Source organism: Capsicum annuum, chromosome 11, assembly GCF_002878395.1.
Source record: "Capsicum annuum cultivar UCD-10X-F1 chromosome 11, UCD10Xv1.1, whole genome shotgun sequence".
Lineage (NCBI taxonomy): Eukaryota > Viridiplantae > Streptophyta > Magnoliopsida > Solanales > Solanaceae > Capsicum > Capsicum annuum.
The window spans coordinates 102,607,431-102,634,255 of record NC_061121.1 but is presented as its reverse complement, the minus strand read 5'-3'; the positions used below and the strand labels follow the sequence as shown (position 1 = coordinate 102,634,255).

Genomic DNA, 26,825 nt, shown 5'->3' with positions numbered 1-26,825 from the left:
ATTTGCACTCCTAGATTTGCAAGTCGGTGAATATCCTTTACCATCTCCTTTTTTTCTTTCCCCATATGAGAAAGACTGCCCATAGATAACCTGCTGAGGGCATCGGCTACCATATTTGCCTTGCCCGGATGATAGTGCAGGCTCATGTCATAGTCTTTTAAAAGTTCCAACCATCGCCTCTGCCTGAGATTCAATTCTTTCTGCGAGAAATCATACTGTAAACTCTTGTGGTCAGTAAATATATTAACGTGTACCCCATACAAATAGTGCCGCCAATCCTTAAGTGCAAAAACCACAGCCGCTAACTCCAATTCATGAGTAGGGTAGTTCTGCTCATACACCTTCAACTGCCTAGATGCATAAGCCACTACCTTACCGTGCTGTATAAAAACACACCCAAGTCCCACTCGGGATATATCACAGTATACAATAAAACCTTCTGTACCCTTCAAAAGAGTCAGAATAGGAGTAGTAGTCAACTTGTCTTTCAACTTCTCAAAACTATTCTCACAAGAGTAGGACCACAAAATCTTCACCTTTTTCTGAGTCAACTTAGTAAGTGGTGCAGCTATGGAAGAAAAACTCTCAACGAATCTTCTGTAATAACCCGTCAAACCCAAGAAGCTCCGAATATCAGTTGGAGTCATGGGTCTGGGCTATTTTCTCACTGCCTCAATCTTTTGGGGATCAACCTTAATCCCCTCACTAGACACAATATGCCCTAAGAACGCAATAGTATTCAACCAGAATTCACACTTAGAAAATTTTGCATACAATTTATGATCTTTAAGGGTTGAAGGACGATTCAAAGATGATTGGCATGGTCCTCCTCGCTCTTAAAATATACCAAAATGTCATCAATGAATACAATGAAAAGCAGATCCAGAAACTGATGGAAAACCCTATTTATTAGATCCATGAAAGTTGTAGGGGCATTAGTCAACCCGAAGGACATGACTAAGAATTCATAATGGCTATATCTGGTTTGAAAAGTTGTTTTACGAATATCTAACACTCTAACTTTCAACTACTGATATCCCAAATGAAGGTCTATCTTTGAAAAACATTTAGCACCCTGAAGTTGATCAAAAAGATCATCAATCCTAGGAAGGGGATATTTATTTTTAATCAAGACCTTATTCAACTGGCGGTAATCTATTCACATACAAAGGGAACCATCTTTTTTTTGCACGAAAAGTATAGGTGCACCCCAGGGAGACACACAAAGGTGGATAAAACCTTTATCTAGAAGATCTGCTAGCTGTTCTTTCAACTCTTTTAGCTTTGTAGGAGCCATCCTATATGGAGAAATAGAAATAGAATGGGTATCTGGCAATAAATCAATACCAAAATCTATCTCCCTATCAAGTGGTATTCCTAGGAGATTATCTAGAAAGACTTCCAGGAATTTATTCACTACGGGGATAGACTAAAGAGGGAGACTTTCGGCACTAAAATCTTTAACCCGAATAAGATGATACAAGCAACCTTTGGAAATAAATTTATGGGCCTTGAGATAAGATATGAAATGCCCTTTCGGTGCTAGAAAATGTCCCTCCCATTCTATCACCGACTCATTTGGAAAAGAAAAGGTGACTCTTCGGGTCCTACAATTCAAGATGGCATAGCACGAATGAAGCCATTCCATCCCTAAGATGGCATCAAAATCAACCATATCAAGTTCTATAAGATCTGCCTCAGTATTCCGACTGAAAATAGACACAACATAATTTCTATACACCCTCCTAGCCATAATAGAATCTCTCACCAGGGTGGAAATTGAAAAAGTTTTAGCAATCACATCAGGCTCAAACCTAAAACCAACAGCCATATATGGGGTCACATAATACAAGGTAGACTCGGGATCAAGTAATACATACACATCACAAAAAAGATTTACAACGTACCGATGACTACATCTGGTGAGGCCTCTATCTCATGGCGGTTGGTCAAAGCTTACAACCGATTCTGACCATTTTCGGTGACTGAAGTGGCACCCTTATGAGGTGGTGGTGCAGATGAATTTGCCTGTGACTTGGCTCCTTCAACATTACTATTTACTGCCGGACAGTCTCTCTGGATATGGCCTGCCTGGCCGCATGAATAACACACCAAAGTACCAAACTAACATCTCCCTGGATGATTCCTCCCTTATCTTCCACAGTGCGAATAGGACCGAGAGGCTTGGGCTATACTTCCCTGCGACTGCATACCCTGCATCCTCGGCCCCTAAATAGACTAAAAATTCTGTGTGCATTACTCAGCTATGGGTCTGGACACTGGAGCACTAGTTGTTGACTGTGCATTACCCCAATTCTTCTTCTTCTGACATTTGCTTCCCCAATTACCGCTCTGATGCTGACTATAACTCTGGTCTATCGCTCTGGCTCTCTTTGTCTGCCTGTCCTTTTCCCTAGATTCGTCTATCTTCTTCTTCTTCTCTTCAACTTGTTGCATGTGGACTGATAGTCTAGCAAAGTCCATATCCCTGTTCAGCATAGCTCCCTGACACTCAATCACCAGATCATCTGAAAGGACGAAAGAAAACTTCCTCATTCGGGCCCTCATACTACTCGTCATCTCAGGAGCATAATAGGCCAGCTGGTTAAATATTAAAGTTTACTCCTGAACACTCATCTTACGTTGCTTAAGGTTCATGAATTCCTCTGCTTTAGCTTCTCTCAGCTCTATAGAAAAGAATTGGTCAAGAAAAACTTCCACAAACTCATCCCAAACTGTGGGCTCAGCACTGTCACCCTTTGTATCTTCCCACTCGTTGTACCATTGGTTCGCTACATCCTTTAGCTGGTATGCTGCTAGCTCAACACCCTCCACCTGATTAACATGAATTACTTTGAAAATCTTCTCTATTTCGTCTACGAATTCCTGCGAGTCTTTTTCTATCTTAACGCCATAGAACTTGGGCGGGTTCATTCTCATGAACTAGCCCACTCTAGTAACTTCAGAAGTGACTAACACAGACCCAGTATCCTCCAACCTCTGAGTCTGTGCGGCTACCAATTGTGCAAGCATGGGAATAGATTGTGTGAATTCAGTATTAGAAACCTCTCCTTCACGAGGCTGAGTGTTACTGGCCCCCGTCCGAGGAGCTCTGGGAGGACTGGTCGGTACAGGAGGTACTCCTGGAGTAGGAACAGGTTTTGGGGTATGATCTCTATTAAGAGTCCGCATCCCATGAGTGGGATAGACTTCATCATCATGAGCATTAACGCTGGTGCGACAGGGAGGCATCACTGGTTTTCTGAAAAGCAAGAGGTCATTGATTAGGGAATAGATTAAACTCTGAAAAGGAACATTCTTAAATATCTAGTAGCCTTCTGCTTATAAGTGTAGCGCGCTACACACCCATAACCCGATGCGATTTCGCAGATACCCTGGGACCATGAACCGTGTTTTGATACCAAGTTTGTCACGACCCGAACTAGGGCCTGGCCGTAATGGACATCCCGAACCATGAAGGCCCGAAATGCCCTTCTCTATCTGGTAATCATGCACAATATTCATATACTAAAGAAAATGTAGAAATATAATCTGCTATGGAAACATGGTCAACTCTGAATTCAACATAAGTATGGAAACTTTAAATTAACTACATCTAAATAACATCTGACTCGGTTTTTGAAATCTCTACTGCATGGAAATCTGACAACTGTCTAAAACTAGGACAAAGCCCCCAGTAGACCAAAACTGAAATAAGTGACATAATCTGAGAAGACAGGCCTTCTGGAATAGAGAAGGCTCACCACTGCACAATCTGATCAGTTGTCTGAATTATCTACTACTTATCTGGACCCCTAGACTGAGTCTCAGAACCTGAGAGGTAGGGAAGGGGGTCAATACAGATGTACTGGTATGTAGAGCATATCCAAAATAATCATTTATAAATCAACATATATGAGAGCAATTTAAAATAGTTCATAAGTATATCATATAGTAAGAATTCACATGGGCATTTTAAAGACTCTGTAAAAATCATCTTAACTCTGAGAAATATGTGTTACTTCTGCGCTAGGTGGGTATATCCTACAACTCTGAAAAATTTCATGGGCTATATAGAAACTGTTATTACCTCGGCAGCGAAGCCCCCAACCCAAGTGTCCGCAAGGGTCAGAGTCTCTGAATCTACTACGCCACACGGCCGTCGCCAGCATATAATAATAATCTACCCGTATTGATAAATACTATTTCAGGCTAAGAGTTGCTTGAACTCGCACCTTCTTCGGGTAACTACCTAACCCTCTTTAAGGCCCTTTTTTAAAACTCTATCAAAACATACAGTCTCTGAAAACATACTCTGAAAACATGCTCTGAAAACATGATCTATTATGGCATAAATACATATGGTATCTTCATACCATTGACTTGCAAGTCATATCTCTGAGCCATTATTAGTCTATCATAAATCTCTATATTCAAAACACAAGTTTTGAGACCAGGATTTCAATAATTTAATTCAATTAATTTTTCTGTTTTTCAAACCTCATGTAAACACATGCAATTCTTTCTCATACACACAAGAACATATTGATATCAAGAAACATCCTCTCAACAATTCCAAATCATGTTCAAATTCCAGGATATTGCAAAAACATCTTTCAAATCACAAAACCATAATCTTTAATTCATTTCATAATTTATGCTCTCAACAATCTTAAATCTCAAATTCAAACATATACATATCTAAGTAAATCAATTTAGGGGAAAAGACCACAAGGCCAAAGCAATAGTAGCATTGAAACTTTCGAAATGCATAATCAATAATATAGTTTTCAAAACCCCCATAAAATACATGCATCAAAACCTTTAAATCACGCTTTAACAATTTCAAGCCCATGTAGTTTTTAGGATAAACCCTGTGTACCTCGATTATGAAGAACAAGGCATGATCCTTTAATCCTACGGTTTGAGGATTCCAAATCTTCAGTCAATTTTGAAAACCCACAGTTGAATCTTGAGTTTCTTAGCGGAGAAGTATATGAACTAGGATTTTTGTTTTGAGCAAAATCTTGAGAATGTCATATATTCTGCTTGTAGATGTCTTAATCAACTATTTGGACGTTTTAAGAGGCTTGGAAAAAGTCCAAATTACCCTTGTTAACTTCTGAACGAAGCTGGAAAAAATTAAACTGGGAACCCGATTTTATGGGCCACCACGATGCACCACTATTACGGTGGCTCACTGGAAATTGACGAATGGGAATTTGGGATCCTCCGCGACGCTCCACTATTGTGAGGTCCCACTAGAATTTGACAATTGCTAATTAAACTCTCTCTGCGACGCACTAAACACCAGAATGACGATGTTTTACAACTAGCACATAAAATAGCCATAACTTCTTCATCGAGTGTCTGATTTGGACGAATCTTATATCAACAGAAAGCTTATTCAGTCATCTACGAAATGAAAAGTTGAAATCTAAGAAATTCCACCGGGAGAAAAAAGTATAAATCATTCTAGAAGCGAAGGATTGATATTTTAGGGATAGAATTTAGCTAAGAAAAAGCGTTACAAATATTGATAATCCACCAAAACTAAGTCAATTCATAACAATAATACCCGTGTTCTTGGCCTTATCCCCAAAAAAGGATGTTTAGCCGATCATGGACATAACCGTAATCACAATGAACGAATACATGTTAAAATCCATTATAAAAAATCAAAATAATAAAAGAAAAACCCTAATTGAAGTGTTCTTCAGCTTCACTTCAAGTCTCAAAGTCGTCCAAGGTGTGAAACATAACAACTAAGTGTCCTATTTATACTTAGACACAAGTTGCCTAGGGTCACCACACCCTTATCGCGGTGCCTAGGGTCTGTGTCATGCCCTAATTGCGATGAGCTACTAGAATTGGTCATTTAGGATGATCCCAAGAGTGTGGCACGGCCCTAACGTGGTGCCTAAGGTCCGTGGCACGCCAATGACTCCAAAACGTCCATTTTTGGCGAAGTCTTGTCCCATGTGTTTGTCCATCCATCGCAAGCCTTGTGGTGTTGTTTCCACTTGATTTTCAGCTTGTGTATCATCCATATATCATCATGATCAAATCACCAAGCACCCTATAGCATCAAACAACACGAATTAGAGCTCAAAACAACATACAATCCAAGATGATGAACTAGTAACTTAAGCTAAGAGTACTAGTTTTGTCCTTTTGATCTTTAACTTAGTGTTTTATCTCTTAACTTGTTTCAATTGAACCTTAAACACTATAAACAAGTTATTCCACACATAATTACACAATCATACCCTTAGTAACTCATTACGCACACTAGAATCCATCAAAAACAACTAGTTAAACACATAACTCAAGCTAGTAACACTAGATTCCTCGTCTAAACTCTAAGTAACCAAATTAATTCCAAACTTGTTTGAAACACACTGAAATGCATAAATCCACCTCAGATCAATATACAAATATTTTTTACTTATATGTCAAAGCAAAAGTGTCGAAGTAAATAGCTAATCAAGTTGGGGTGTAAATGTTGACTTTCAAACTTGGTTCTGACTGTTTCTCAAACATGCCTTTTGCCAAACCCACTTTTCACTCCCTCATTGGTAGTTTTCCTAAATATTACGTAACAAAACGACACCGTTTATAAACTGAATTGGAAGTGACGCTTTTCAGTTCTCCGTCAGCACAGATATTCCCCACTCAGCCAGTTTTTTTTTTTTTGGTGCCCATTTGTGATTTAAATAAAACAAACAATATATCAGCACTGTCTTTACTTGTATCTCTTCCTTCCACATATAGAGTATCCAAATAAACAATTACATGTTGTAAAAAAATTATTATTATTTTATTAAAGCATAGTGATTGCTTTGTTCCTTTTACTTACAAATTGAGGAGTTGACAAACCTTTTGTTTAGATGAATGCAAGGTAATTGAGTAACTCTTCTGTCTCTGAGTTTACATATATCACGTATGTATATAACTTCATAATGGGTCAATTTATTTTTCTTTTGTTCTTCAAAGATTCTTACTTTCTTGACTTTTTCTTGAATTCTTGAATTGTAAAATGAGAAGACCCTTTGGTCTTGTTCCTTCTATCATTGGGTGTAACAAGCTATGCAAGAAAGCTTGTATCTTTTCCCCCTCACTAATCATTCAACTTCACCCTTTTGCTTCTTTCTTGGTCTAGTTGTATGTATCTTTGAGATGATTGATGCATGATATCAGTTGAAAAGGAAACAAACTTTGAGAAGGAAAAGGAACTGCTACTGTGTGATTGTCTGTCTGTTATAGTACTGTTTGTGTTGCATCATATTTCAGCTGAAGGAAAATTTTGCTTGTTTTAATTGAATGACAAAGATAACAAGTGTTTCTTGAGGTTTGTGTCTAATTTGTGAAGCAGGAAATAAGCCAACAGAAGTTTTCTGGCTTCCTTTTCCTTTAATTTGGTTGAGTAAGCTGTTAGAGTTTGGGCATATCATTGCCTGCAGCGGTTGTGTGCTAATAAATGGTCTCTTTCAGATAGAGAAATTAGGTGTTGCTAATCTTTATGAGATCAATAGACTGAAATTGTACATACATCGGGGCTAAGCAACCATTCCTGATTCAAATTTAAGCATAGACCTTCTTTAATTGTTTTGGTTGATGTTATGAATGTTACTGGCTGGAATAGTGCACACTGGGCTCTGCTCAATAAATCTCAGTGACAAAGGAAGTTCCAGTCTCAGTTCCCTTGGTGTTAAGTTTCTCTGAGTTTGATTTTAAGCTGCATTGTGATATTTATGCTCTAGATCGATGGAATCCAATTTTTTATGCTTCGTGTATGATGAATTCTTATAGTTGATGTCGAAGCTGCAGCTCTCTCCCTGCCACTTTATTGAAGCTTATAGCCTTAATCATTTTCTTTTTAATTAAAGAAGTTTACCCGTGGGCGCCTCTCTGGATTCTCCTGATCCAGTTTTGGAAAGGGTTCCTGCGAAGGATCCTCATAACAGTAGCCAAGGCGAGGAGAGGAAATTCTTAGCTCATCAACCAATTTTGCTGGATAAGCTCTCCAATTCTTTCAGAAGAGAAGTAGTGAACAGGTGCACTCAACTGATGCCATTACTATCTTCCTTTGTCTACATTCTAATTGTCTAATTGTCTTTGATCATCATCTTTAAAACTTACAAGGGTTTGTTTCTTGTTTGTTAATGATCCTTGGTGATATGTTAGTTTCTTGTTAGTGGAGTTGTTAATACTGCCAAGTGCTAATACATTTCATTTCGACTTGGTAGTAATTTAACAGATAAGATAGCTACTAGTTTATCTAGGTTTCTTGGAGATTCTACTAATTTTACAACATACCTGCTGTATGAAGATTTATATTTTTTATATGTTGATAGACAGAGGCTTCAAATTATAGGAACTATAGTCCTTCTACCTTGTGCCTTACCTTGCAAAGATCGTGGATCTTTTCTTTCGTCCTTGCAGTGGTGGCTGCAAATATTATTTTCTACTTTGGGTATGTTCATTTTGCATTATGTTCTCGAAATACTGGATGTAGAATTGGAGATTTCACTTTCTCTAATGTATTTCCTAAATTCCTAGTATCTTCATTTGTATCAATTGCCTATGGAATTCTATGTCTTAATGTTTGCATTCAGTTATCTTAGTCTATTTGTCTTCAATCAATGTTTAGAATTGCAAATGTGTGGAAGCAACAACAACAACAATAATAATAAGGCCAGTATAATCCCACAAGTGGGATTTAGAGAGGGTAGGATGTATGTAGACATTACCCTACCTTAGTGGGCTAGAGAGCAATGTTATCAAAAGCACAAAGCGCAAAAAGCATCTAAGGTCCTTTGGGTCTTTAAGTGCTAAGTGTAAAGCACAAATAAAGCATCGGCTTTAACTAAAAAGGCACAAATGGAGAAAACCTACAAATATGTATGTGTTGTCCGAGGTTAATAATCATAAGCATGAGTAACAAATATACGAACAAAGAAACTGAAGGCAATTATGATAAAGTGAAATATCTATTGTTTAGTGTCACATCTTCAGGGTTGCACTCATTCGCAAGGAAAAGTATGTGTTAGAGCCTTGATGACCGCATTGAAGCGCCCATAAAGAGAGGCAAAGCGCTCAATATGTTTTGTGCCTTGCTTCAGGACTTAACCTCGCTTTAAGCGTGCCTTTGACAAAACTGCTGGAGAAGCTGATTCCGATGGACTCTCGGCTCAAGAGAAATGTAATCAAAGCAGGATTGAAAAGAAAATCACGATAAAAGAATAGCAGGATAAAGAAAGCAAATGAAGCAACATGTAGTAGTAAAATGAAGAATAAGATACTACGTCAATACTAAATAATAATACCTAATAAGGAGAAGATGATAGAAGGAAACTAGCCCTCTTTCTCTCCCATGTAAAAGTACGATGACACTCGGCTATCTACTACCCTTCTATCCTAATCCTCAACCTTCTACCTTCCTATCTAGTGTCTAGTGTCATGTCCTTTGTAAGCTAAAGATGCGCCATGTCCTGTCTAATCACCTTCCCTCAGTTGTTCTTCGGCCTACCTTTTCTAAAAATTGCTATAGCCAACCTCTCACACCTCCTTACTGGTGCATCCGCGCACCTCCTCTTCACATGTCCGAACCATCTCCATCTCGCTTCCCTCATTTTGTACGCCACAGAGGTCACTCCCACCTTATCCTGTATAACTTCGTTCCTAATTCTCTCTCTCCTACTATGCGTACTCATCCATCTGAGCATCCTCATCTCCGCTACCTTCATCTTCTCAACGTGTGAGTCCTTGACAGGCCAACACTCTGCCCCATACAAGTTACAACGATGTAGGTTGAATGATTGGAAGCATAATTAAGTAATTAAATGTGTGTTCTCTCTAACAACTTAAGCTTTAAGATATGATGGTCACACATTCCAACACGGTATTAGAGCAGGCAAGAGGTCCTGTATTCGAGTCTCTTCATCACCCATTATTATCAAAAAGAATCTGCACGAGCTTGTACCATGATAAAGTTCTGCAGATGAGGGGCGCTTTGAAGCGCAATTGAGTAATTAAATGTGTCTCTCTATCACTTAGGCTTTTAGATGAGATGATATCACAGTAAAACAAAATGTAATTGTTTATTCTGTGTTTCTGCAGAATGCTGCATTGCAGTCTGTTCTTTTGTGGTAAAACTTAACTTCGTATGAATGTGTACCTGTATTGTTGCTTCATTAAAGCCATTTTGGTTAGTTATTGAATGCCAAGAGAAACAGAATAATTTTCGGCAGGGATTGAAGTGGCAGTAAGAGTTCAAGCATCTTTCTTTGCTCTATTTTTCCTTTTGGTGCAAAGAGGATAGTAGGAAAAAAAAATATTTTCATGCTGTTTTTAGCTCTCATGTAATTGCAGATTCTTAAGTGGTCCGTTCATATGTGCTAAAGTATATGTTGTATCTCCGAATTACAGCTTAATGATGGCTAGGTTTACTCCTTATCTTGTGTTTCCTTTTTCTGTTGTTTGTTTTTCATAGTCATGTCACTAGTTTTTGACTAAATATGTTTCTAACGGATCATCTAAATATAATGGTCATACCAACGAGAAGAAATTTAAAAGTTACTGTGTTGATGTTATTTGTTTTTCATTGCTTTCAGATCTTTTTCCATGAAGGCTGCAAATAGAAACGATGAAGATTTGGAAAATGGGATGTCGGAGAAAGATACAGAGAAGTCAGTACGCAGCAATAAAGCTGTTACAGTACACAATAAGGCCTTGCTATCTGGAGTCGCTTATTGTATCTCTTCCTGTAGCATGATATTAGTGAACAAGTATGTACTTTCCAGCTATGACTTTAATGGGGGGATATCATTGATGCTCTATCAGGTACTTGCCAATCTTTGTCATACTTTTGAGCTTATCGAGGTATAGAGGTAGGAGAAATACAAATAACTGTTGACCCTTTATTCAGAACTTTGTCTCAGTGGTGGTGGTTTCTTCCTTGAGACTTTTTGGGATAATTTCTACGGAACCACTCACTTGGAGGCTAGTCAGAGTCTGGTTGCCTATTAATGTTATATTTGTTGGGATGCTTATAACAAGTATGTTCAGGTAAAACATACTCCCTCTTCATTTTTGTCGTACCATGAATTTCATTATTTGAATGTGCCTATTATTTTATTTACTGCTGGTTGCAGAAGTCATGCATTGAACCCTGTAACCGGATTGAAGAAGAAGGTATTTTATTCCAATAGATAATTAGTGTATAAATACAATAGATTGTGTGCCAACTTAGGAAAGAAATAAAACTGATACCTACAAATATGCTTCCTGATTCCTACAGATCTGCTATCTAAATATGGATATGCACATTACTAGGAATAAAGTCTATATACATTCTATAACGAACCCTATTGTTGTTGGAAGCGCATCTATGATGTACAGTTCTCTAAGATCATTTTTTCGGTGCGATCAAGTTCAGCTGGGCCTTTATGGAAGATGAATATTTATTGGGAGTAACAGATTTCTGGTTCAAACCTTCACGCATGCGTCAGTTTGACTACTTCAAATTTTAAGGCCAATCTAAGTGTTCAAATGGTTTCTTTTTTTGCAGTATAGTTCTATGATCCAAAATAGAAGCAATTTTTTTTATCTATTTGAGGAAAAAGAAACAAAATGAAAATGTGAATTCTCAGGAACCAGCTCTAGAATTAGAGAAATCTATATTTAGGATTAGTTTTTGTCTCATTATTACTTGTTGACCTTGTCTTTTGCTGAGTAAGAAACTCTGACTCTAGATTTCTTTCAGTAAAAGTTGTTAGATTCACCTTTTCGGGAATATTTTAAAGCGGTTTCTTTCAGTAAAAGAAGTCATCCGTGTCAAACTAGTGAACTTGATTTGTTTAGAAGATTTTTTAACTCAGTTAAGTGTTCCCTTCATTTCCAAGATATCAAACAATAGAAAAAACTATCATTGGAGCCACTTAGAGGAAACCGTCTGGATTTGATGAAATAAAAAAGTTGATAGGCTCATCATCATCACATGCTTCTTGGAACTTGACTTGTAGTCAATAACCTTTACAATAAAATGTGGCCATTCACACATCAATATGGAGCAACTCTTTGGCTCCTTCCTGCTGAGTTTACTTTTAGATGAAACAAAAGATGCTTATGACAGGTCACTTAGAATTTGATTACACTGCGTGTCAAAATCAGAAAAGGGTACAAACACATTTAAGTTCAAAAAAAGATGGTATTTTAGTTTCAAGCTCAGCTATTTTTGTTCGTTATGCTTCACCATTTTCACCGCCAATTTCAGTACTCTGGCATTTTATATTCATATTATGCTGCAGATTAAAGAATTTTTTTAGCATACAATCTGTTTTGGTGTTTACTATTTAAAGATGTGATTCTATGACGTGGCTGAATTACTTATAATTGTTTTATTTCCTACAGTCTTAAGTACATCAACGTTGCTATGGTCACTGTCCTGAAGAATGTCGCTAATGTTATTACTGCTGCTGGTGAGATGTATTTATTCAACACAACCCACGATAGCAGAGTTTGGACTGCTCTTTTTCTGATGGTATGATAGTAGCTTAAATAGAATTTTTCTTCAATGTTTTCTCTTAGTAACATCTATATGTTCAATTTGTTTAGCAACAACAACAACAGACCCAATCTATTCCCACATAGTGGGGTCTGTGGAGGGTAAAATGTACGCAATCCATACCACTACCTCCGGAGAAGTAGAAAGGCATGTTCAATTTGTTTAGCAATTAGAAAAATTAGTATTAGTTCTGCTTTTTCCACTTGCACTTGATAGCATCGCAGCTACTATCCTGGTATGTTTTTTGTGTCTAAGAGAGAGCAATATAGCATGCATCAAATTGTCTGCAGTTGATAAATAACAGTTATTACTCTAGGCTTTACATTTTCTTCTTCTCACTTGGATGTAATACTCTGCTTCTAATTCGTTTTTTGTTTTTCGTCTGCGAGTCTGATACACAACAATCTAAAGACAACTAGTACAACAAGGTCGGAACTGTCTACTAATTCTTTTTTTCCAAATCTGCATAATATCCATTACTGGTTCGTGTGTAACGCGCAGCATAAAGGTCAAGTGCTGTATGTAAATACGGAGTGTTACTAGCCAACCAAATGCTACTCTATATTGCTTTTGCTATGTCGTAGTTATTCCCTGTGCTTGTATAAAGTAATTTGTAAGGATATGTCTCATTGCTTTGTATTCCAAAAGTTGCATTAGCATTCTCTTTCACCTTTCTTGTCAGAACAAGAGTTTATCGCGTACAGTTTTTCAGTAGACACTACTCACAGTGTTCTCTAGTAACCTATTTCTCATTCAAAGGCATAGTGAATTTCATGCGTTGACCAAGTGGAATAAACTGTATTGAGAGCAAATGCGACTTACAATAATGAATAGTGTGACATCTTTTTTGGGCATTACTTCTGATACCAGTTGTACTTTCTGGTAACTAGTGATATGAGTAGTTTTATCATATTTTGCAGAAAAGTATTTGGAAGTTGGTCTTCAACCCTAAATTCGTCAAGACTTACGTCATTTGACTAGAAATGCATATACTGGAGCTAAATTTGAAATATGATGCATTTGACAGCTGTAGAGATGTAACACTTAAGTTGTGTTTTGCAGATTATTTCAGCAATTACTGGAGGAATTACTGATCTTTCTTTTCATGCCATTGGTTATACATGGCAGATCATTAATTGTTTCTTGACAGCATCATATTCTGTAAGTACATCTTTGTCTTGTTGTGTTTCCTTTTCAGGGTGCTATATTATCTGGCATTTGTTTCTTCTGGTACTATAAAGTTCGTGAAATTCACTATTTTCCTTATAGTTGTCAGACATTTGAACTTTCGATAGAAGATATAGCTTAATCTTAAGAGCCTTTCTATTATTTAGGGGCTACTGGAACATAAAATGAGAGATTTTACTCATGTTAATAGCTTAAAAGAATTCAGCCCACAGATGAGAAGACATGCTGAAGACGTTATTAATTTGATGGGTCGATATTGTGAGTGTCATTTTGTGGCAAATTCAGCTTCTAATGAAGTAGAGCTGCAAAGTTTAGATTACGCTGATATATTTCAAATTTATATGAGGGATCCTATCCACCAATGTGGTGTTGAAGAGATCTGATCGGAACATATCGGCTAGTAAACTTTAAATGCTGAAAGTGTATTATGCAGTTCACCAAATTACCACTTACCTCATTGTTACCATCTCGAAAAAAAAAGAAAAACTAAGCATATACCTCTTTATGTGCTCTCAATATGAAACTAAATTGATGATAGAGTCTTGATCTTGTAATGTTAATTTTACATCCAACTTGGAAAAACAGTTAACTTTACTAACTGGAATGAGCAGGTCCACTTATAAGAAGAAAAAAAAATCATTATTGAAAAGAAAAAACGTAAGGATCCGAGTCTGGTCTTAGAGACTGTTGCTTTTACAGTTAACATGAACAAGCTCTAATGATTAATTCATCATCTTGAACTAGAAGATCTAATGTTTACAGTTTGCGACAAACTGCTCAAGTTGCAAACCTAAGTTTCTTATTTGGATGATTCTGAAGTCTAACATCTGCTGAAAGATTTAGTAAGGATTGTTTAGTATAGTTCTGTTCCTGTGTCTGTGAGAGTCAACTTCAAAGGTCCTTAATGGTTGTCTTCTATAATATCAGAACTGAGAACTGATTATTATTCTATTTAAGGTACAGAAGTCCTTCATGTGATACACCCATTGAGATGAAACCCATGTGAACTTGTACACTATAGAGTCAAAGCTTGAGCTCAGTTTGTTAATGTTCAAATGCATTATTAACTCATCTCTTTTAAATATATGCATGCATATATGTATGTATATGTATATGTATATGTATGTATATATGTATGTATGTATGTATATATGTATGTATATGTATGTATGTATATGTATGTATATATATGTGTGTATGTATATATATGTGTGTATACACACACACACACACATATATATACATAAAATAGGTTTGGGATACTATATTTTGACTAATCAAAATACAGTTTTTCTTGTTATTTATGTGTAAAGATTACTAATTATTCATATAAAAGATTTAATGTTACAGTCCGAGTGAATATATTTAGGAGTTGTTTGGTTGGGAACAAGTTATCCCGGGATTAGTTATCCCACCACGTATATGGGATAACTTATCCCATCACTATGGTATAAAGGGTAGGATAATTAATCCTGAGACTAACTGATACCCCCAACCAAACGCAGGATAAAATAATCCTGCATTTTATCCCGGGACTATTATACCTTATACCTCACAACAACCGACTCAGCTTAATTCTTAAAATGCTTTTATTTGAATAGAGATTTCTTCTATAAATATATCATTTTTGCTGGAACTGAAACTCGAGCTTGAGCTTTGCTGAATGCAAGCCTAGTTAGGTTGTGTACTTGTCCCTTATTCCAGTGAGATAGAACTCAGCTATTCAATCTTTCGTCGAGCTGAAAACATCGAGAACTTGACTTGGCTTGGTTTCTTGATAACACGTCCAATTCTTTTTGCCATCAGTAACGGGAACAAGCAATAGTTTTTATATATTGAGCTTCTTATACTGTTTGTTTTTCTTGAGGTTACATTTAATTTGATGTTCTAATTAGTCGCTCGAAAATTTCTTAATTTGTGGTACATCTTCTTCAATAAGTTGACCTGATTTCCCATGCTTATGCTTGAATTTTAATTTTTTTTTTTTTTTTGACCTTCTGGTGCAGTTGACTCTTCGCAGAGTTATGGACACTGCTAAGCAAGTGACTAAATCTGGGAACCTGGATGAGTTCTCCATGGTCCTGTTAAATAACACTCTTTCAATGCCTTTGGGCATTTTGCTTATATTATTATTCAACGAGGTGGACTATCTTTCTAGAACGTGAGTTTTGGTTTCTTAAAGTAGCAGTTGTTTTCCTCACTTTTTGAATTATCTCGTCCGTGAGTAGCGGACTTCCTCCGAGGCATTGATTTATCTCGTCCATAAGTAATGGTCTTCCTCTGAAGCATATACATCACATGTCTTGTGCCTATTGTTAAAACCTGTAATAGGTAGCTGTTGGTGGATCGATGTCCAGTTGAAAGCCAATGTTGGCCTGCATGTTCTTAATCCAACTTTATAAATGCAATTCCATAATGGTTGTTGTAGAAGTTGAAAAGGCATAACAATACCAATATAGATTTAATAGAACAACATTTTCTAAGTATATCAAATTTAAAGAGGAAGAAGAGAAATGAAGTAGATTTCATATTTTGTTAAGTCTCTAGAATCATATATAACCTTGAGTCGTATTTATAGACAACAATAGCCTCGTAGACTCAAAATGTAATAAAATATTACTCCCTCCATTCCACAATAAGTTAATTGTTGGATTTTGGCACACATGTTAAGAAAAAAAAGCAAAGACATAAATTTATCATGTTTTTTCATTTTTACCCTCTTCAAAAAGTAAAACACATGATACATCACTCCCAATGCACATTTAATGGAGGATAAATTTGGAAAAAATTTTCAACATTTACCTTGAATTGTAAATCATTCACTTATTTTGAAACACAAATTGCTCCAACAATTAACTAATTGTGAAACGGAGGGAGTACTAATCTAAGCAGATTTTTGAAGGGGGGGCTTTGGAGCAATGGTATAGTTGTCTTAGTGTGGCCTATATGTCACAGGTTTGAGCCGTGTAAGCAGTCTTGCATTAGGGTAGGTTGTGTACGTCACACCCCTTAGGGTGCTGCCCTTCGCGGGACCTGTGTAGATGCGGGATGCTTTGAGCACCGGGTTGCCCTTTTTGCCTACCGATTAGCAGAATCCTCTGCTGCTTTTTACCTGCTGAGCTGTTCCCCAAAAATACCCAGCTCCTGATTACTTTAGTTAGCTGTAGAAGATCCTTCAAAATTTTCAATTTAGTTGATAGATACTTCTTAAATTCTGGAGCTTTCTAGTACAATCATTGTGCCCTCAATATTCAGTTGCAATTGGTTGCTGTTTTTTTATCATAAGTGAATACCGTTTCATTGAACTCTGAAGATTTTGCAACATTTATCTTCATGGCAGACCACTATTACATTTGCCAACATTCTGGTTAGTGACAACCTTTAGTGGATTTTTGGGCTTAGCAATTAGCTTCACATCCATGTGGTTTCTTCATCAAACAAGTGCCACTACTTATAGGTTTGGTTCTTTTCATCTGAGGTCACTATTTCATTTTTCTTTGAGTCCTTTGACTTAAGCGTTTCCATCTTTGATTTTCGGATTCTGCAGTCTCGTCGGATCACTAAATAAGATACCTCTCTCTCTTGCTGGTATTTTCCTTTTCCATGTTTCAACAAGCCCGGAGAACTCTGCCAGTATATTCTTTGGTGAGGGTTTACTTTCTGTCTTTTCTTAATCGAGCATGTGCTTCGTTTTAGTTAAGAACAATGTAACATGATTACGCCTCAATCCCAAGTAAGTTGGAGTTGGCTATATGAATCTTCACTGTCCATATCACTTCATTTAATCCCATACATATTATGTATAGTGATGATTCATTATAATTAGACTAGATTTATGTTGGTTGTCAGCCTATTGTAATTCTCCTCCTTTGTCCGGGCTTGGGAATGTCAATGTGAGCATGCTCACACAGATGGAATTAGTGAAGAACAATGTTAAGAAAAAAGTGTTGCATTTTTCAGGGCTCTTGGCTGGAGTGTTTTTTGCCCGAGCAAAGATGCAGGATAAATCTCAAACTCGATCCTGAAAGTCAAAACTAACAACCTTTCCTTTGTAAATTATCTATCAACTTTAATTGTAAAACTTGTTGTATATTAAAAACTTTGACATGATCAATCAATTCAAGAGATAAATCAAGATTTTCATTCGTCAAGGACCTGTCTATTCTGATACAAACCTTTGTACTGTGGGTGCTGATTTTTGTACTTTATTTGTTCCAATTGGTCATATGACAAGAGTAGAAAGCCATTGTCCTAATTTAAGTTTTATGAGTATATCAAAGGACAAATTTTACACAGTTTCAAGAGAATCTTGGAAATCTTCCAGTGTGTGTTCAGTCTTCGAATCATCCTTGAAGGAGCAACAATTGTAAGAATTCAATGAAAGTAAAAAAAAAAAAAAAAAAAACGTTTCTCATGAATCAATTCTCTTTGTCCAACTGCCAAAAACTATGTAAGGAAAATATGTTGGGTTACCTTTAATAAAACTAGTTTAGCCGCAATTACTTTGCACGCGTAACGTTAGATTATTTAAAGCTAAATAATTTTACCTGCAGAGATTTTGTTAGATTATTTAAAGCTAAATAATTTTATCTGCAGAGATTTTAATAAATTATAAAAGTTTAAATCACTTTTCAAAGATTTTTCACACTTTAATATAATAATGTAAATATAAACATATATTTTAGTATAAGCATATATATATTTTACCACCAGAAGTTTCAAGTATTTGATAGATCTATTATTTTTGCACTTGTCATGCAGTACCTCTTACCTTGCCGTCAGAGGCTAAGAGAGACATACAATTTGAACCATATTTATGTACGGTTATTTTTCCTTTTTTCTATATTTAAAATCCTTTCTTATTTTTTAAGTTAAATCTTTACAAAATCATTGATTACATTCGTATTTACGTATTTAAAACTTTTTAATATTTGATACTTCTTAAATTTTGTTTATTCTAACGTTTTTATATTTATTTTTAGATTTTTTAAATCTTCTTAAAATCAATTCATTTGATTTAGAATTCTTAAACTAATGAAAAAAGTATTAGTTGTCATTAATTCTGATGACTTCTAACAAGGAAAGATTTTACCATAAATATATATTTAATTAATTTGTAATTCTTAAATATTAGAAAAAAATAGTGAAAAGATATAAAAGTTCAAACAACAATTTTACGTTCTTCACACTTTTAATATATTACTATAGATAAGTGCTCGTTTGGCCATCAAAATTTTTTCTACTTTATTCTAAATACAACTCAAATTGGTGTTTGGCCATGAAAATTTCAAATACAACTTGAAGTTGTATTTAAAAAAATGAAAATAAGTAAAACTCGTTCACTTTTTTTACTTCAATTTTTTTTTAAATTCATAATCAAACGCCTACTAAGAAAATGGAAGCCACCACAATGACACAACATATTTAGCTAGACGGCATAAAGGGTTTATATAACCGACAATGTAAATATTTTTAACACTATCAATGTAATTTAACAAGAGCAGCTGCAGCTATATTCATAGTTACTATTTTGTTAACGATTATTATATAATTTACTTGTAATTACCTTACAAGTGACATAATTGTATAAATATTTTGTATGCACAATATACTGAAAGGATTCAATTAAGATGCTTCGATATGTAACAGATGTAAATTAGTGAGCCCTGCAACCGCAAGAGTAGTTAAACCTTGCTCAAGGCTGAATACCAGGCTGGTTAAAGCTGCATATAATAATAATATTAACATAGGTAGCTCAGTGAAATGATCCAAAACAAAAGGCTTAAATTACCAAAAGCGACTTGCTTCAAAATAGAGTTTGAAAACAAATCAAAAGAAGCCTACAATACCCAATGTGACCTTATCCCCACCTTTCTAGGATAGGGAGGCTGTTTCCGTTGGACAAAAGAAGAGCTATAAAGGGAAAAAAGTACATTACAAGAGTCTTTGAGGACTTGGTGCATCTCTTTTGTTGCCTAGAATGTCAAAATTAGACAGAAAATCACGGTTTTGACGGCTATAAGAGCTTTCTGTGCTGTTGAATGTTGACTCAGTAATATTTTCTCTGTGCTCCTTAAAACGTGTATAGTTTTCCAATCAAATGGTCCTGAAGAAATTTCATTCTCAATTGCCAACTCTAGTGATTAGTTGTAATCTCAAATATAACTCCTTCAAGATTCTTGATAATACGCCGAGTCCCAGAAACTTCATTTATCTGCAGACCATGCCGAATTGCTTCATTGATGACCATAGCATCCATGCTGCATAGGGAATGACCGTTGAGGCACACAGAACAAAAATGCATCAAGAATGAAATGAAAATGACTACAGTTTGCAAGAGGGATAGTTTTAAGTATCTTGGGTCTACGATCCAGGGAAATGGAAAGATAGATGAGGATGTCTCGTACCGTATTGGGGCAGGTTGGATAAATTGGAGGCTCGCTTCGGGGATTTTATGCGATAAGAAGGTGCCTCCCAAACTTAAAGGCAAATTCCATAGAGTTGCAGTCCGGCCGGCTATGTTGTACAGAGCGGAGTGTTGGTCAGTTAAGACTTCCCATATTCAAAAGTTGAAGGTGGCGGAAATGAGGATGTTGCGTTAGATGTGTGGTCTTACAAGGGCTGACAGGGTTAGGAATAAGATTATTCCGGAGAAGGTAGGAGTGGTATCAATGGAGGAAAAAATGCGGGAAGTGAGGTTGAGATGGTTTGGTCATGTGATGAGGAGGGCCACAGCTGCCCCAGTTCGTAGGTGTAAGAGACTAGCGTTAGATGGTTTCAAGCGAGGTAGGGGTAGACCGAAGAAATACTGGAGAGAAGTGATTAGACGTGACATGGAGCAGTTACGTCTCACTGAGTACATGACTCTGGATAGGAAGATTTGGAGGAAAAACACTAGGATAGAGGGATAAGGTGGGTGGATGAATCGTAGTCCGTAGTTAGGAGGGTTTTGGTGTCTTTTGTTTGGTATTGTACATTACTTTTGTAGATGTTGTATCTATGTTAGTTTTATCATGTTTCATGCTTTGAATATTTTTGTATATTGTCCTGTGTCTTGAGCCGGGGGTCTATCAGAAACAGTCTCTCTACTTCTCTACTTCTTTAGAAATAGTGGTATGGGCTGCGTACATTCTACCCTCCCCAGATCCCCACTAGATGGGAATATACTGGGTTTGTTGTTGTTATTGTTGTACAGTAACAAAAAACATGTCAACAGTTTTTTTTTCACTTTCTTCACAAGATCAACACGTTGCAGTCAAAGTATGGACGCCACTGCATAGCCTTAGTTGAAATAGCATGAAGCATATCAAAATGACTCCCAACCTAGAGATTAGTTCAAGATTTGGTTTAGAAACTCGTGGGAGAGGTAGCTAATAGAAATAATGCACTGAAGCTATTGATTCTATAATCTTATGAATCGAACACAACAAATTCTCTCCATCTCCTCTTTCAAGCACAACAAATTTTCTATATCTCCTCCGTCTACAACTATTTTATTACAATTGTTTATTTCGATATCAATGGAATAGAAGATCAGGTCTGCCGGCTACTTAATATATTTTATAATTGAGGATGAGAGAATCTAATTAAGTAGGGACGATTTGTTAGTAGTACTAGTTCCTCTTCCAACACATTGGTTAACAAATCTGTACAAGTCTAGCGATCAACATTTCCTAACATATCAATACCATGTCACATGAGTTATCTTTTGATACTTGATCATCAAAAGCTAAGAGTCGATTATGATTAATAAAAAAAAAATACTATTTTTTTTCTTCTCAAAAAAAAAAAAAAAAAAAAATACTCATTCATCTTTCAGATGCTAGTTGAAATTTTGTTAAATAAGATGGGACATATACTATGGTATCTTGTTCTTTTACTATTGCTACTATTACTATTCCTTATCTTAGATTGTTTTATTTTGAGCCGGGGGTATATCGGAAACAGCCTCTCTATCTCACATTAGAGGTAGTGGTATGGACTGTGTACACTTACCCTCCCCAGACCCCACTTGGTGGGAATATGCTGTGTATGTTGTTGTTGTAAGATGGGACATATACTAGTATGTATTTTGTTGACAATGAGAAGTCTGTAAGTGAAACCTGCAACATATCACAATCACAATAATTTCTTGAAGAATATTTCCACATGGGGAGTTGTCCATACATTCAACGAAGTTCTCCAAAATTTGCAGCTAAAATATAATCATGATCACAATAACCAAGTCAGTGAAGGCCACTTACACTTTTGCTCGTGAAACATAGGCCAAAATAAATTTGCATTTGCTCTGGTCACGATCTTTAAGTAGCTGCTCAACAGTATCAAAAAGCAAAGGAACATTTGCCTGCTGAAAACTTAAAGCTTGTCAAGGGATACACTATTCTTTCAAGACTAAGATATCATCTAAATGAGGATAAAGAAAACAAAAACTAAGTCTATGATTCAATCATTTGTCGGTTAAGATAATCAAGTTGCTAATACGTTTCAAATGTAGATCAGTTGACTAGACTACAGGTGTTTTCAGGTGCCAAGACAAGGACAGAGAACTGGAGTACTTATCTGACTTTATAAGTCATCCAAGGAGAGAATGGTATTCATACCCTATAGGCCTGATGAATTGGGATTTTAAGGATATTACTGAAATAAAAGGAGATAGTTCATTACTATTAAACATTTCCAGATACATGGTATCCAATCCGAAGACAATTTGCAACCTCAAAGAGGAATGGGTTGTTTCATGGAAGGCTGGCAATTGACATGACGGTGTTAGCTTCAAATTAAGTCAGAGATGCAAAAAAAGAGAACCAATTAAGGCAGTCGGAGATAAATCAACTTGGATATAGATGTCAGCTCCGAGGACTAAATCAAATCCTTCTGGATGCCCCTGTAATATGCAATTCAGCTGATCAGAGTTTCCCCATTCCAGCTTCTCAGCTTTTAATTCTGCATTGAAGAGATGACAATGAGACATGATCTTATCAAAAATGGCATTTACAGTCCTCAATTGTTCACACACCTGTACAACACATAGAATCATCTGAAGATTCCTGCAGCTTTATGTTTTCCTTCAGAATCTGGAATGAGATAAATATATTAGAGTGTGAACTGCAACACATTCCTGCAGCAAAATTCAATTGCTCAACCCTGCCTTGAGAACTTCATCGTTATGATCTGTCATCACTACTTCACGACAGAATCTACTGCAGAGTACTCCAGTTAAACCTGTATATATGATGCAATCAACTAAATTCACCTTAACTAAAATTGAAGAGAAATACTATGGAAAGTAAAACAAACAGAAGTGTAAGCACACATGGTTTCCTTGGGAAAGGATCTATCCAGTATTATTAGCAGTTACAATTGTGAATAGCTTAGGAACCTAATTCATGTCTCCCGACAAAAGAGGCCTTTAAGTTATATAATCTCTCTTACTTTGCTCATGATTCACACTTTATTTTATCCTTGGTTTATGGAAGTTCTCCCTCCCAATAATCTTTTCTACCTATAAAGGTTATTCTGAATCAATTTATATAGCAATACTGAGTGAAAATATCAAAACATTTGCAAATATTTGTGGTAATGTTGAACTCAGTGAATGCTTTCAGACAATTAGGTCCCAAACAGTTTTTGAAGTTGAAGATAGTTCAAGTAAAGCTTCAGGCTTTTAGTAAAGAAGAGGAAGAGGTCCATCATATATTTCACATCAGAATAAAGGGCCAAAAATTGCTAGAGCCAGATCAGTTGACCATTTTATAACTTAAAAAATGTGGCTCAATTTACTTATATGTGAACATTTTGCTCCTATGCATTTTCATTACCTCTCTCAACGGAAGGGAATGCTCCTTTTGAAGTTGCATATTTGTCATCAACCAGGTCTGTTAATCATGATCTTAAGCAAGCACCCGATACGAACTTATATGTGAACATTTCCCTTTCCTATACCATTTTTCTATCTTGAAGTTTGAAGGAAATAATAGGTGGCCATGTTATACTTCTAGATTCTAGTACAATCTAAGGCTCTAAGCTATATCTTTTTCTTATTTATACTCGTACATGATTTTCATGTGATTTCCCCAAGTTTACATCCAGGCCAAATTACTTCGCAACAGTTGAGAAAAGAACCATCACCTATACATAAACTTAGGAGGACAATAGCTATTTACACATACATATGGCCTCTTTTATCCCTTTTTCAAACTGTTTGGAAATGCTTTATTTAAGCCAAGGGTCTATCAGACATCCTCTCTATCCTAGTACAAGGTAAGGGTAAGGTTTGTTTACACTCCAGAGGTCAATGACAAACATGCTCAGTATGCATTCGTAGATACTTCCTATAACCCAATTTATCTGTCACACTGACCACTATGGTTTGTCGCAAAATAGTGTTCACTTCCTCAAAGGGAATTAATTTTTGTTTTATTTTTTTATGAAAAGAGGTATCTAAGACTCACTTGTATATTCCAAAAAACATTCATACTCTTCATAAAAGTAAAGTATATCTCTAATTTCAGAACCAATTGCTTTTTAAGTTTTAATACAATAAGATCCTATTTTTATCTAATAGCGACAACCAAACAGAATAAAGACACTTAATTATAAAAATTGATTGTGGTTCCGGAATGATACCAACCAACACCAGAGCCTAGTTCGATGCAAGAACATCCTTGGAGCATGTTAGCATTCTTTGTAAGATAATCATTCAACAGAACTGCCCCAGGCCACACCAACTGTCCTGTCAAATCAAAATCAGCTGTTCCACAGATAGTCAGCCTACAGTAATTATATTAGGTAATATTAATGCAAGCATGGAGGCATCAAAAAGTATTTGAGGAATAAAAGGTACGCAAATCAACCTAAGAAAAGCTTTTGGTAAAATTTGGTTTGCATTGCTAGGTAAAATTCTGCAAGTAATGGAATGGGAGAACGCATTCACCAACTACACATCATCTTGGTATATTCAGAATGGTTTATATCTGTGACTCTTAATCTTCTAAGAATATTCACCCATGCCCACCCGACCTCATTCAGAGAAGTATTTATGTTTTAAGGAAGTTATACAGACTCAGGTATTTCCGTTTGAGGAAGTATTGGATGAAATGTCGATCTGGCACAGCATGTTCACTTTTTTTGCAGATATTTAGAGCATTTTGAAATATCCACATGAAATACCATTACGCATGTCATATATATTTCACATGAATATATTAAGGTAGTCAATTGCACCAAACCAAGTTAGCTTCTCAATGGAGTTTTTATTTCTAAGAAAGGCTTAGGTTTTTCCAGTTAAGGTAAGATAGCCTATCTTCTTGTCCATCCCTAATTCTCAATGCTCAATTCCACAATCGATCCAAAATCCATCAATTTGAAGCCAAGAGATTCGGAAAGCTACCTAAATGAAGAGTGACAGCTGAGAAACAAATATTGTTTGGAGGGCCAGCAGCAATGCAGACCATTCTTGGAATGATATATTGCCTAGCCGCAACCACATATCAGCTATGCTCAAGGTGAGAATCCACTAGGTAGGTATTTGAGGAAGTATTTGAACAGAGCAAACGGAACATGGAGTCTTCAGATAAACAAGCATGTGAGCCGAGAGGAACAGATCTATCTATGAAGCTATTTCCTGGACCGACTAAATACAACAAATCCGACCAACTTTAAGAAGGAAAAGGATATGGCAACAAATAAGCAGCTGTATGGCAACAAATAAGCAGCTGTTTCTCATAGTTGCAAGGATTCCTAACCATAATTATGCTTCCTGCTAACTACGTAGTGCTAGTGCATATAACACTGCTATTGATGAGTAAAGAACCCCAATGTAGAAGCAACCCCTACCTATGACAGAGAGCATAAAATATTTATTTATGCATGCGTAATAAATCAACCTGATCATCCTGTATGTCGCAATAGACTAGGCATTCTCCATAACTTCCCCTCCACCCCATTTTTGCCGCACAAGCTTTCCTAACCTAGCAAACATTACCATTTTTCTCCATTCTAAGATCTCATGTGCCTTGATTTGTTGGAGAGTGCTCGGTAGTCCATGTAAAGAGAGAAAAACGAGGATAATTTTTGTTGCCCAACAAATGAGAAATGAACCAATGATGTTTGTTTTACTAGATGCATATCATATTCTTTGAAGAAATCTTTTTTCCATTTGAACGTGAGTAAAAGTATAGCTCTGCTACCCTTTTTTTCTTTGTTCAGAAATCATGTGGTTCAATTCTATAGGCTTGCTAAGCACAGTTAATCTAACTGAACATTAGAACTCAATTGACCACAACTATGAGATATTTAAGAACTGATGTGGCAAAGAAACAAAGGGGGTTAACTAGGTTGAGACATGTCAGGAACTTTAATAAAGGTGAGGAACAGAGAGACCGCTGAGAACAGCAAGGATGCTGGAGCCGCTAGATCCCACAGCAGCGACCTTCAAACTGATAAACCAACCTTTCACTTCTCATATGGGGAATCGTCCACATGAGGACCAGAAGACGGCATTCTTAGGCTATATAGAGCCCTTATCCAAGAAATGAGCTATCTTGCTTAGCATACCTCACCCAAAGCTATTTGAAGGGAGGGATTCACCTGCCTGCCTTAGAGCTTTGTATAGCCTAGTTTTTAAGGGATAATATGTGAGCTCTGCGGGGACAGTGATCAAAATCTTCATGACAAAGTGAAGCTTAAGTTCAACAAAAGCTTAAGCACAACAAAGTCGAACATCACCTATGGCGTAGCAAAATCTCTTGGCCCTATGCAGTTCCGTAGGACTGAGTGCTAAAAGGAAAGGCCTTTTTACTAGAATTCCTTGGATCAGAAGAACTAACTTTTTACTAGAATTCCTTGGATCAGAAGAACTAACAGTTAGAATATAAGTAGGAACATGAATAGTAGATAGAATCCTACTTGGAAAAGGATTAGAATGTAGTGACTATAAAAAGGGTCTCAGTGTAATATTGTAGATATAATAATTTAATAATATTTTTCTCTTATATTTCTCACATGGAATCAGAACCTCTACGATATTGGTAGAGAATCAAAGAGCTTCCACTGCCGGTGGCAGCTATTT

The 26,825-nt window shown here is 36.4% G+C and overlaps 2 protein-coding genes across 7 annotated transcripts in view; one reads left to right on the top strand and one right to left on the bottom strand.

Moving 5' to 3' along the window:
• The first annotated feature begins 6,678 nt into the window (after positions 1-6,678).
• On the top strand, positions 6,679-17,907 carry LOC107843074 (GDP-mannose transporter GONST1). 5 transcript variants are annotated; one of them, XM_047398871.1, is made up of 10 exons: positions 6,679-6,901; positions 7,893-8,057; positions 10,617-10,845; positions 10,931-11,070; positions 12,415-12,544; positions 13,631-13,729; positions 15,763-15,917; positions 17,097-17,213; positions 17,304-17,401; positions 17,717-17,907. In XM_047398871.1, exons 1-10 carry the CDS (start codon positions 6,891-6,893, stop codon positions 17,779-17,781), a joined length of 1,209 nt encoding a protein of 402 aa, XP_047254827.1. In that variant the 5' UTR covers positions 6,679-6,890; the 3' UTR covers positions 17,782-17,907. The 5 variants fall into 5 exon arrangements, with proteins under 5 accessions (XP_047254827.1, XP_047254826.1, XP_047254829.1 ...); XM_047398870.1 differs by having other exon boundaries at positions 6,701-6,901; positions 7,890-8,057; XM_047398873.1 differs by having other exon boundaries at positions 6,711-6,943.
• Positions 17,908-19,520: 1,613 nt separating this feature from the next.
• The window catches only part of LOC107843075 (protein-lysine N-methyltransferase EFM3), an 18,573-nt gene continuing 11,268 nt past the window's right edge, over positions 19,521-26,825 (bottom strand). Inside the window, exons 3-9 of one of the 2 annotated variants that reach the window (XR_007046736.1) lie at positions 24,387-24,506; positions 22,905-22,978; positions 22,773-22,830; positions 22,598-22,699; positions 22,000-22,111; positions 21,752-21,858; positions 19,815-20,016 (exon numbers count right to left, since the gene is read on the bottom strand). Coding sequence is in view for 1 of the 2 variants with exons in the window: in XM_047398869.1 (XP_047254825.1) it covers positions 19,893-20,016; positions 22,000-22,111; positions 22,598-22,699; positions 22,773-22,830; positions 22,905-22,978; positions 24,387-24,506 (590 nt within the window). In the remaining variant the exon portion in view is untranslated. Of the gene's footprint in view, positions 20,017-21,751; positions 21,859-21,999; positions 22,112-22,597; positions 22,700-22,772; positions 22,831-22,904; positions 22,979-24,386; positions 24,507-26,825 lie in introns of both variants that reach the window. The other variant, XM_047398869.1, reaches the window with a different exon arrangement.

Coding starts and splice junctions, on each gene's coding strand:
- LOC107843074 (XM_047398870.1), top strand. Junction 12,545..13,630: donor GGACTGCTCTTTTTCTGATG/GTATGATAGTAG, acceptor TGTGTTTTGCAG/ATTATTTCAGCAATTACTGG. Junction 17,402..17,716: donor CTCTGCCAGTATATTCTTTG/GTGAGGGTTTAC, acceptor TGCATTTTTCAG/GGCTCTTGGCTGGAGTGTTT.